This window comes from Arachis duranensis, chromosome 6 (assembly GCF_000817695.3).
Source record: "Arachis duranensis cultivar V14167 chromosome 6, aradu.V14167.gnm2.J7QH, whole genome shotgun sequence".
Classification (NCBI taxonomy): domain Eukaryota; kingdom Viridiplantae; phylum Streptophyta; class Magnoliopsida; order Fabales; family Fabaceae; genus Arachis; species Arachis duranensis.
In genome coordinates, this window is record NC_029777.3 from 52,902,894 (window position 1) to 52,915,406 (window position 12,513).

General features: G+C 37.0%; 1 protein-coding gene and 1 non-coding gene across 2 annotated transcripts; one reads left to right on the forward strand and one right to left on the reverse strand.

Moving 5' to 3' along the window:
- Positions 1–1,465: 1,465 nt before the first annotated feature.
- Positions 1,466–1,573, reverse strand: LOC127739950 (small nucleolar RNA R71). The gene has a single exon (XR_008000692.1). It is a non-coding gene; the product is annotated as a small nucleolar RNA R71 (small nucleolar RNA).
- A 6,351-nt stretch (positions 1,574–7,924) lies between these two features.
- On the forward strand, positions 7,925–10,193 carry LOC107493862 (splicing factor U2af small subunit B). The gene is made up of 4 exons (XM_016114896.3): positions 7,925–8,416; positions 8,496–8,577; positions 9,328–9,454; positions 9,590–10,193. The coding sequence occupies exons 1-4, from the start codon at positions 8,078–8,080 to the stop codon at positions 9,999–10,001; spliced, it is 960 nt and encodes a 319-aa protein (XP_015970382.1). The 5' UTR covers positions 7,925–8,077; the 3' UTR covers positions 10,002–10,193.
- The last annotated feature ends 2,320 nt before the right edge of the window (positions 10,194–12,513 follow it).

Sequence of the window (12,513 nt, forward strand, 5' to 3'; positions counted from 1 at the left end):
ATAGATTAAGGGTGTGGAGCTCTGCTGTACCTCAAGTTTCAATACAATTACTATTACTTTCTATTCAATTCTCTTTTATTCTTATTCCAAGATATACGTTGTACTTCAACTTGATGAATGTGATGATCTGTGACACTCATCATCATTCTCACCTATGAACGCGCGTGATTGACAACCACTTTCGTTCTACTCTAGGCCGGGCGCATATCTCTTAGATTCCCCAACAGAATCTTCGTGGTATAAGCTAGATAGATGGCGGCATTCATGAGGATCCGGAAAGTCTAAACTTGTCTATGGTATTCTGAGTAGGATTCTGGGATTGAATGACTGTGACGAGCTTCAAACTCCTGAAAGCTGGGCGTGATGACAAACGCAAAAGAATCAAGGGATTCTACTCCAACCTGATTGAGAACCGACAGATGATTAGCCGTGCTGTGACAGAGCATTAGGACCATTTTCACTGAGAGGATGGGATGTAGCCATTGACAACGGTGATGCCCTACATACAGCTTACCATGGAAAGGAGTGAGAAGGATTGGATGAATGTAATAAGAAAGTAGAGATTCAAGAGGAGCACAGCATCTCCATACGCTTATCTGAAATTTCCACTATTGATTTACATAAGTATTTCTATCCCTTTTATTTTCTATTTATTATTAATTTTCGAACTCATCATAAACCATTTAATCTGCCTAACTGAGATTTACAAGGTGACCATAGCTTGCTTCATACCAACAATCTCTATGGGATCGACCCTTACTCACGTAAGGTATTACTTGGATGACCCAGTACACTTGCTGGTTAAGTTGAACGGAGTTGTGTCCACACATAGTTGAAAAAGCAATGAATTTTACAAAATACAATAACAAAGGAATCACAAATTCGTCCACCAAGTTTTTGGCACTGTTGCCGGGGATTGTTCGAGTATGGACAACTGACGGTTCATCTTGTTGCTCAGATTAGGTAATTTTCTTTTTATTTTCTTTTCAAAAAGTTTTCAAAATTTTTCTTTTATTTTCGTTTTATCTCTGAAAGTGAATCTGAGGAAGAAACCATCCCCCGTTCTACTGATTCGATTGTTTTACGTGCAGAAAACATGGCAGCTAGAAGAATTACCATTCAGGAAGAAGGAGCTCCTGATTTTACACTGCAACCGTTTCAAGCGCATCATCCAGCGGTAGCTACGGATTTTGAAATAAAGACCGCACTGCTAAATTTAATGCCAAAGTTTCATGGCCTACCTGCTCAAGAGCCTATCAAGCACTTGAGAGATTTCCAGGCAGCCTGTTCTACTGTCAGGCGTGATGGCGCTGATGAAACTTCAATTCTGCTGAAAGCTTTTCCATTCTCTCTTGAGGGAAAAGCAAGAGAGTGGTACTACACTCAACCTCTAGCAAATGTATCCAACTGGGATACACTCAGAAAGGAGTTCCTGGAGAAATTCTTCCCATCTGAAGTTACTGATAAACTGAGGAAGGATATCTCTATAATTGTTCAGGATGACAATGAGACTCTCTTTGAATACTGGGAGCACTTCAATAATCTTCTGGAAGCATGCCCCCACCACATGATTGACAAGATCGTGCTACTCAGCTATGTCACACAAGGTATGAGACCCCAAGATAAGACCACATTGGAAAGTGCCAGCAATGGGTCTATGAAGAAGTACAAGACCACTGATGAAGCTTGGCAATTGATCAGTGATTTAGCTGAATCTACTCGGAACCACAAACAGAAGCAAGGCCGTTCAAGGGCCGTTGCATAAGTATCTTCTGGCATAGAAACTGCTGCTCTAAATCGAAGCATCTGTGAAATGACCAACCTGCTAAAGCAAATGCAGTTAAATCAACAAGCTCAGCAAACTCAACCGCAGCAAAACCAACAACTAGTTCCACAAAGAATTTGCAGAATTTGTGCTGATTATAGCCATTACACTGATGAATGCCCGCAGCTCCAACAAGAAGACAACATGGTGGCATCCACTCACAACTTCTATGACCGCCCCAACCAACGGTACAATCAAAGTGGAAATAATAACCATGGATGGCAGGACAATTCAAACCAGAATTGGAGGGATAACAATAATAGGGGAGGCAGAGATAATCAGGAAAATCAGAGGTGGAATAATTACAACAACAGGCAGCAAAATCAACCATACCGAGCACCTCACCTGAGGCAAAACCAAGGACCACCGAACAATCAGCAGCAAACCTCTCAATTTACTCATTCTTCTGTATCTTCTAATGAAGAATTATTACAAGCTTTTGAGAAAAGACAACTGGCCATGGAAAATACCATCGTGAACAGTATTAACGCCAGTCTGAATGGTTTCACCTCTACTCTACAAGCTTTTATGACACAACTTGGTTCAGCACAAAATTCCAGTAACCAACCTTCAAGCACAACTAGAATCCCCTCTCAACCATTACCCAATCCAAAGGGAGGAATTAATGCCATCACCCTGAGGTCCAGAACCACACTGCAGGAGAGGAATCAAGAGGAACCAAGCTCACCAGAATACGCCTCAGCTGACGAGGTGGTAGAAATCGAAGATGTTGAAGAGGAAGAGGATATACAGGACATAATTGAAGAAGAAATAGCTCAACCACAGGAAGAAGCAAAAAAAAGGTGCAGGCACCACAGAAAACACTACTCCCATTCCATTTCCACAACTTGCAAGGAAGCCTAGGAAGCAGCTGGAACTTGATCCTAAAATGGTAGAAATATTCAAAAAGGTTGAGGTAACTGTTCCCCTTTTTGATGTTATTCAGCAGGTACCTAAATATGCAAAGTTTCTAAAAGACTTATGTATCCATAAAGATAAAATTACTGAATTAGAAACTATTCCTTTAGGTAGTTCTAGATCTGCTTTAATAGGAGGATTACCTGAAAAATGTAGTGATCCAGGTCCTTGCATAGTTAGTTGTACTATTGGTGGTGTAGTAATTTATGATTGCATGTGTGATTTAGGAGCATGTGTCAGTATCATGCCTTTGTCTATATATGATGTTTTAAGGCTCCCTCCCTTAAAAATGTCGGCAGCTCGTTTTGTGTTAGCAGATAAAAGTATTATTATTGATGAGACTGTAGATGCAGTTCACCAGGAAGAAGTAGAAGAGAGGCACATGGAGCAAGGTCCAAGTGTGGGGAAACTATCTGAACACAATAAAGACATCCCAGCATCATCACTGGCTCCAGCAGACCAGGTGCCTAGCCATGAGCAGAAATTAGAGTTAAAGCCCCTTCCACCCCACCTCAAGTATGCTTGCCTTGAGGATAATCAGAAGCTTCCAATTATCATTGCAAGGGATCTCACTTCCCAATAAGAGGGGCAACTGCTTAGTGTGCTAAGAAGACACAAGAAAGTAATTGGGTAGAGTTTGGCGGATATGGAAGGCATCATCCCTCAAGTTTGCGTGCATAGAATATTTTTAGAAGAGGGAGCAAGACCTGTCCGTCAACCACAAAGAAGATTGAATCCTACCATCTTGGAAGTTGTCAAAAAGGAAGTGACCAGACTATTGGAGGCCGGTATCATATATCCCATTTCAGACAGTGAATGGGTAAGCCCAGTGCAAGTGGTGCCCAAGAAGTCCGGAGTCACTACAGTGAAAAATGAGCATGGAGAGCTCATAGCAACTAGAGTTCAGAATGCTTGGAGAGTCTGCATTGATTACAGACGTCTCAACCAAGCTACTCGTAAGGATCACTATCCACTTCCATTCATTGATCAAATGCTGGATCGCCTGTCAGGTAAATCACATTATTGCTTTTTAGATGGTTACACAGGTTATTTCCAGATTCATATAGCTCCTGAGGATTAGGAAAAGACTACTTTTACATGTCCTTTTGGAACCTATGCTTATAAAAGAATGTCCGTAGGTTAGTTACTTTCTTTTCAACACCAATTTTTATTCTTCTTTGTAGTTAGTGGTTGCATTTGCATGTTTGATTGTATGTTTGTTAGATTTCATGCATACTTTTCCACTACTTGGTTAAAGTAATAAATTCTATTTCAAGAAACTATTTTATAGCATTTCACTAATTTGAATTAAAACTTTTGTTGAACTTGTTTGAAGATTTTTAATTTGGAACATGGTTTTAAAGCTCGAACACACAAAACTAGTGAGATTTTGAGCCTATTTGTTTAGTTGCATTTTCTCAACCAATATTTTATTTTGGTGTTTGTTGTTCTCTCTAAAATTGTGATCTTTGTCTTGCTTGATTCTATATTTCCATTGTTTGATGTATGCATGCACTTATGTGATTGAGGCCTTTGTTCCACTTAGCTTACAAACCCATATGGCCTTACCCTTTCATTATCCTTTGCAAACTAAAGTTGAGCCTATTTTACCCCTTTATTCTTTACTTTAGCTCATCACTAACTCTAAGAGAAAAACCATAATGTCCCTAAATTGAATCCTTGGTTAGCTTAGACTAGTGAGAATTGGGTGTTGTATATTCTTGAGAAAATGTGAAAAAGAATGTTGAGGGCATGTTCATGCATGCAATACCTTAATCATATGCATTGAGAAAAATAAAAAAAAAAGTAAAGAACAATGAAAAGAAAAAAAGAAAAAAAAAGAAAAGAAAAAAAGAGAAAATAATAAAAGGGGACAAAATGCCCCAAAGTAAATGGTGGTAGCAATGCATATGTACTGTACTCAAAATTGGGATGCATGAATATGTGAAAAACATAGTTAATGGGTAGTTAGATTTTATATTCTACTTACATGGATTGTCTTAAGTTAGGTGGGAAGTTGGGTTAATTAAGGATTCAGATTTTAGTCCACTTGACCAAATACAATCCTACCTTGACCCTAACCCCATTATAACCCTTAAAAGACCTCTTGATATGTGTATTAATGCATTAAATTTTTGTTGATTGTTAGATGAAGAGCAAGCCTTAGAAAGCAAGATTAGTAGAGAATTGAGAGAATCGACCCTTAAACACCTGAGCGATTAGAGTGTATACACTTTCGATGAGGGTTTGATGCTCGATTCTTTGTTCCCGGCTTTCATGAGCTATCTTCTTCTTGCAAGTCTATTTGTACTTCATTTTTATGATTTGAATTAGTGAATTCCAATTCATATTTGTTCTTGAAAAGTTTATCTATTTTTAACCAAGTAGGTAAAAGCATTTTGCATTTAGTTGCATTGATATAGATAGTTTGCATTTCATAAATTCTACCATTCCTCTTCACTCTCTTATAGTTTCTCTTGAGCATAGCATGAGGACATGCTAATGTTTACCGCCCTGCTCGCCATTGCACCTCATTGTTCGCATCTTCGCCGCTAGATATCGCCACTACTCCTTGCATGTCGCCATTTTGCTCCTCCTCTTCTCTAGGTCGCCGTGCTCCTCCTCCTCCTCGCTAGTTCGTCGCATCGCTGTGCACTTCCTACTCTTCCTCACATGTCGCCGCTTCTTTGAGAGAGCCATTGACCCCAGTTCCTCGCCAGTCATCGCTTCTCCTTGCCCGTCATTGCTCTTCGCTCGCTACTACTCCTCGCCAGTCACCGTCGCTGCTCCTAGGGTTCCAATTCTGCTTCTGATTTGTTAATTTGTTAATTTTATTATTGATTCTGCTTCTGTTTCTTTGGTTAATTACATTGTTGATTTGTTGATTTTATTAATTATATTGATTCTGATTGTTGTTGTTGATTCTCATTTTATTTTGATTTTATTGTTGTTCTGCTTCTGTTTTTTCTATTTCTTCATTGTTTTTTATTGTATTTCTTCTAGTTTTGAATAGTTGATTCTAATTTATTTTGATTTCATTGTTCTGCTTCTGTTTCTTCTATTTCTTCATTGTTTTTCTGATTCTATTTTTTTTTCTGATTTTGAATAGTTGAAATAAATTGTTTTTATTTTTTTCTTTCTTTGTTTCTACTTCATTGTTGTTCATGATTCTGTAACGACGAAGAAGAAAAAGAAGAAGTTATCCTACTACAATAGAGAAGAGAAAGAAGAATAAAAACTTAGTATGTTGGGGAAGAGAGAGAAGGGTATTTTAGTTCGAAGGACGGTTTTAAAACATAGCTGAACCTTAGGCACCATTTTATAAGCAGAAAAAAGTTTGTGACGAAAAAAATTTTGACCCCTACCTTAGGGACCAAAATCGCACTTAGTCCTAAATTTTATTATATTGGCGGGTTCAAAATCTGAGTTTGCTAGATTCGACACTCGAACATGTAAAGCAAATATATTAAATAATTTCTTTCCATAAGTTGTATCGATAGTTATAAGAACCGAATCGGACCGGTCGGTTCGACCAAGAAATTAGTCATCTGGCCGGTCCGGTTGAGCAATCCGATTAGATAAGGTAAAGAATAAGAGAAAACTAGTTTGAATCGTATGATTTTTATGAAAATTGTCGAAACAATGGTTTTGTGTAACCCATCCGATTCGAAACTCTAATTTTTTTTTCTTACCAAAGCGATGTCGTTTTGTCGTTTGTAAAAAAAAAAAAAGAACACCTCCTAACCCTAATGTCCTAAACGGCTATCCGAGTCCCAGTACCCCCGTCCTCGAAAGCTTTCTTCCACACCTCATCACACAGAGTCTCTCTTAGCCTCGCCTCACCTCATCGTCGGCCGTCTCCTATACTTCATCTCGTTGGCAATGATATGTCTCAACGATGTTGTGTGGCTCCTCTACGCTATCGCGTCTTTGGCTCGCAAGGAACCTATCTTGTCATGGCTCCTTGCTCCGCATCACTCATCTTCGTCGTCGCGTTTTCTCCATTGTTGCTGCCTCTCCCTTGCCAGAGTCTGCTTCTTTGTGCTCAAACAGGTTGGTGGTATCCTCACTTTTATGTTATGAAGTTCTCCATTATCTTTATTTTTTTCTAGTTATTCAGTTGAATTTTGATTTGATTAAGTGGGTGAGTAACATATTAATGATATTTAATTGTTAATTGTGAATCTGTTTATGTTATATTGTTAATTATAGCTGGATGAATTTATTGATTCTTAACTGTGTAACATATATAGGGGAACGAAACAAGAAGAGTGATGAAAAAAATAAATAAGAAACTAGAATAAATTTTAGGAAAAGGATGATCTAAAAAACATATTAGCTCAATTTATCCGAATATTTAATTAGCTCAATTTTAATCTTATGTTTTATGATTTTTTTTGGCCTTCTGTTATGTTATATAAGAGTGTAGATCCATTTATCTAATATCGAATATTTAATTAGCTCAATTTTAATCTTATGTTTTATGATTTTTTTGGCCTTCTGTTATACGAGAGTATAATATATAAGACTTTAGTTGATCATTTTGAATTTTGATATTTTATGTATTTTTAGATTTACAGAGGATGTATTTATTATCATGTGCTTATTAATATGTAATATATTATTTTACTATAATCTATTGATTCTAGTTAAACTCCGGTTAAATTTGTTGGCCCTCTGAATTCTGTAGTTTGGCAATCTAAATGGTTTGATGTCCGGTCTAGTTTTAAAAATCTTAGTTTATATATTTTTTTATTTTATTACTATTTTATATGATGGATCTAAAATATTTAAATTGCATGATTTGTCATATGCTATTACACTTATTGTTCCTGGTCCATATTATTTTAGAATAGTTTGATATTTTTAAAATATTGATAAAAATATGTATTTTAAATTTTTTTAAATTTTTTATTATTTTATATTTTTTATTTATGTAAAACTAATTTTACCGGTTGAATTAGTAAATCAATACACTAATAATTTGACCAGTTTAATTGTTAATTCGGTTCTTACAGTTATAATTGTACCGGTAAAAAAATTCAAGTACTATTGGCCCCAAAAAGAAAAAATGACAGAAATTTTTTATTTTTTATTTTTAAAAAAATCCATGTTTGAGTGAGTAGAGGATAAAAGCTTAAAGGTCAAAAAAAAAAAAGGTGTTTGGATAGGCCATTTAGGTCAACACAAGAAATAAAGGACAGATAAAAAACAAAGGTAAAAGGAAGGGGAAGAAAGAAGCAAACCCTAACGAAACCGAAACAGAGTTACAAAGATAGAGAGTGTGATCCCTTCAGATTTGTTCTTCTGATTCCGGTTGTGAGTTAGGGAGCTATGGCGGAGCACTTGGCATCGATATTCGGTACGGAGAAAGACAGAGTGAACTGCCCCTTCTACTTCAAGATCGGGGCCTGCAGGCACGGCGACCGCTGCTCCAGGCTTCACACGAAGCCCACCATAAGCCCGACGCTGCTCCTCTCCAACATGTACCAGAGGCCCGACATGATCACCCCTCTCCTCCCTCCAAATCCTAACCAGCCTCAGTCTCAGTCCCTTGATCCCGACAAGGTTCAAGACCATTTTGAGGACTTCTACGAGGACCTCTTCGAGGAGCTCAGCAAGTACGGCCAGATTCAGAGCCTCAATATTTGCGACAATCTCGCTGATCACATGGTTCGTTCTCCAACTCCTCCTCCTTCTTCTCTATCTATGCAATTTTTTCGGTTTCTTATTTATTTATTCTTTTGTTTAGGTTGGGAACGTGTATGTTCAGTTCAAAGAGGAGGACCATGCTGCCAATGCCTTAATGAATCTCACTGGGAGGTTTTATTCAGGTATGTGTTCTCTGTATGTCATCAATTGGGTGGGTTGGGGGAAGGAGGGAGATCGATTTCAAGTGATGATATTCTTCTTGTCGGTACATGTTGTACTTTTGTGTGGTAATATAATTGTGAGCAAACAGTGATGGTCATGATAAGTAGAAATTTGGAATTTTTTTATAAATTTGTGCAAGCGAAGTTAATGTTCCTATTGGTTTCAGGTAAATAGGTTTGGAGATACCCAACTGGTTTCGCTTGACCTCTCCTTGTGTTTACCTTACTCTGTATTGTAGCCTTCTTTTACTCATGTTGGGAGTCTTGAGCTTTATCTGATGAAATGCATTTTGACCAGGTACCTTGTGATCTGTCACATGGTAGCTCCGTTTCTCCATTCATTCCTTCTTTGTAAAGATGATTTTTGAGTGTGGTTAGCAAACCTTTTTTGTTGACGACCATTTTTGCCAAATGCTGTTGTAAAACTCTTCAATACTAACAATACATGCAAACTAAATTTTATGTTTTAAATACCAGTCCTGTTAAGTTGGTTTTTTATTTTTTATTTTACCACAAGTCTGTGTTTTGCTTCATACGTACAATTACAGAAGCCAGTAATGCTGGTTGCAGACTGAAAATTAGCATATGGCCATATGTAAAATGCAACACTTTGTGAAGTACTATTTATAATGCGTTCAAGTCTTCAATCCTACCCCCAAACAGCAATCACTGTAATTCTGATGAAATTTCTAACTTCAATGATGCTTTCAGGTCGACCCATCATTGTTGACTTCTCTCCTGTTACTGATTTTCGGGAAGCTACTTGTAGGCAGTATGAGGAAAACGTTTGCAATAGAGGTGGCTACTGCAACTTCATGCACCTAAAAAAAATTAGCAGGTTGATTTCTCTGCATAGTGCTATTCATGGTTTTCAAATATTTTGCATATATTTATACTTTATGGCTTTTTATGTCCTATACCCTGCTCTTCTATTTTCTATTTAGGTGATAAAATCTGGCTTTCTTAATTTTAGGGATTTGAGGAAGAAGTTATTTGGAAGAAACAGGAGATGGAATCGTAGTAGAAGTAGAAGCAGAAGCCGAAGTCCTCCTAGGAGTAGAAACTATGATGAGCGTTCACATGGTCGTGGTTCTAGTAGAAGGGATTCTGATAGGTCCCATGGTCACCATGGTAGGAGGCCTAGAAGCCGTAGTCCTCGACGTCGAGGAAGGCGAAGTAGAAGTCCGGGGGGGAGGGATAGGAGTCCAGTCAGAGAAAGTAGTGCAGAAAGAAGGGCTAAAATAGAGCAATGGAACAGGGAGAAGGAGCAGGGAGATTCTGGTAACCAGAACAATGCGAATGGTAATGATTACAAGGAACCTAGCGTCCCAAAAAATGGTAATGAATCCGATAATCATCAAACATATCAGCATAACAGTGATTAGGTTCAATATTAAGAGAAACCCTGTAATGTGGAAGTTATCTTAGTCAACTTAATTATCTTGTTTGCACCTATTGAGTTGTTTTCCGTTGCTAGTGATTTTACCGTTTTATTTGGGTTTTATTCATGTATACAACTTTGTAATATTCATGAAAAAACGGTTGACTTTTATGCTTCAAACGCAATTATCAAGGTAGCTTGGATTGTTTTTTACGTGGTAAAAGAAAGTAAATGTTTGAATTTATTCTATATGAATATCTACAATAATATTCAAATTCAATGCCTCAATGAATATCCGAACCTTGTGTTGACGACTGTTCTGAAATCCAATATTGCAAAAAATAGGAAGTATACTGCACAGTAACGTGGCAATAATAATAGTTGAGTAGTTGACACATGGTCCCTTGGAGTCTTGACGTTCTTTAAAGTTGGGGTAAAATCCGTGTCCAAAAAAAAAAATATTTGGGGTAAAATAAAACTTGTTGGGATCGAAGGCATGTTAGATGTTTGATGATGCTTGAGAAGTTTCTCTCTATCCTAAGGCACATCCATCTTATACTTTTAACTTTGTAAGGTCTACTTGCTCAAATTGTTTTCCGAGATGCGTTGAACGGTCATGCAGTAGAATATGACTAGTAAGGATTATTATTTTTTATCAGTATTTCAATATAATTTATATTTATATTTTTTTGAGTTTGCACTTATAAATGAATAAAATTTATTTGTTACAAATAATTTAATATTTGTACTGACAAAAAATTATAAAAAACGTAGGCTGCCAAAATGCATAATTGAATTGGTAATCAACCCGGTCATATGACCGGGTTACCGGGTTATTGGTTCAACCAGTGGATCACTAATTTATCCGGTTAATTCGGTCATAACTAAAAAAATATAAAATTATATTAATAAAATTGAAATAATGTCTTAGAAATTAAAATGCGAGTCTTACAAACATTAATAATCAAATATCAAGTCTTAAACATAACTAATAATCTAAAAGAAGAGTTAATAAACTTGTTTCTAGTATAAAATATGTTCTCAATTTAAATCAACAAGAGCAAGTTAAAGATAACACAATCATTAAATCAAGTCAAAGGGGTGAGCTCAAAGTCGGCATCAACATCTTCATAGGACAAATTAGGAGCTTGATCAACATTTCCCTCATTTTGATTTGTATCTATATCTTCCATATCATTGTTACTTGATCCGTCATTATCTTGGTCATCTTCCAAATTTAATTGATCTACATTTGTATATTTTTGACAAATCATGAAATCAATATCAAGAATAATTCGTAATAGCAACTGACAATTAAAATATTCAAGCAATTGAAGAATTTACCAAGATCATCCAAAGTTGGTTGAATGGACATATTTGCCAAATCATTTCGTAGAGCATCAACCTCTTCAGGAGTTAAAAACGGGTGAATCTTCCAATATCCAATCCGAATGGTCATCAAATGTATCAAGACAAATTGGATCATAGCTTTGCTTTCTCATTAGATTCCTATGTTATCAAGTTATGTAATTACTAAACTAAAGATTAAATTTTAATGAACAATGCTTTTTAAAATTAAATAAATAATTATAGAAGATACCTTTGTTGTAAACTCAAGTTATAATGAACGAAAACAAGATCATTAAGCTTTTGATGTTCTAACCGATTTCTCTTCTTTGTGTGGATGTGTTCAAAAATACTCCAATTTCGCGGAGAGTGACGACGAGGGTGACGGAGAGACGAGGTTGGCTGAGGGGGGTATTGGCAGTGACTAGTGAGTGGTGACTTCGGAGATACTGTATTACTGCATTACTGCCATTAGGGAGATCAGAGATGTGAGGTGAGGGCAGTGAGGCAATGGGGGGAAGGGGGGATAGCCTAGGGTTAGGTTTCATTTCAACGAAAAAGGGGGGATATTAGAACGACGCCGTTTTAGCATACAAATAAAAAAAATTGTACCGCCCGGACCGGGTCAAATAACCCGTCTGGGTCACCGGTTTTTATCAAAACCTGACTGGGTGAACCGGGTTTCTCCGGGTCAATTGCATTTCTGGTTCAACGTGTGGCTCGGCCCGGCCAGGTAACCGGATGACCGGGTTTCCAGTCGAACCGGCCGGATCGAGCCGGATCTGATAACTATGATTTACCTACACTTTATTATTATTAAGCTCCATCTGTATCTCAATAGTCTCTCTTCACGTAACTTTTAGATAGCGTTTGGTAAAGGATATTGGGACTAAGATTGAAATTTAATATTGTGTTTGGTTGTCAAAAACTGGAATTAAAATTTCAATATCCATCTTGAAAATTTCAGTTCCTTCAGTATTTCTGAAAAATTGGGACACAGAAACTGAAATTTTTAGGGACAGGATTAAAACTTTAATAACATTTTATTCCTAAAATAATCTCGTTCAAAAAATCATATTCCAAATTTATCCTTCACTCCCAACTCGACCCCCACCTCTCACCCTGCCACCCCTTGTCACCGAAGTATAACCACCACACCTTTGCCATCA

Bases quoted from the DNA above. Each gene is read 5' to 3' on its own strand.
- LOC107493862 (XM_016114896.3), top strand. From the start codon at position 8,078: ATGGCGGAGCACTTGGCATCGATATTCGGTACGGAGAAAGACAGAGTG. The intron at 8,417-8,495 runs GTTCGTTCTCCA...TCTTTTGTTTAG, and splicing joins ACAATCTCGCTGATCACATG to GTTGGGAACGTGTATGTTCA. The intron at 8,578-9,327 runs GTATGTGTTCTC...TGATGCTTTCAG, and splicing joins CACTGGGAGGTTTTATTCAG to GTCGACCCATCATTGTTGAC.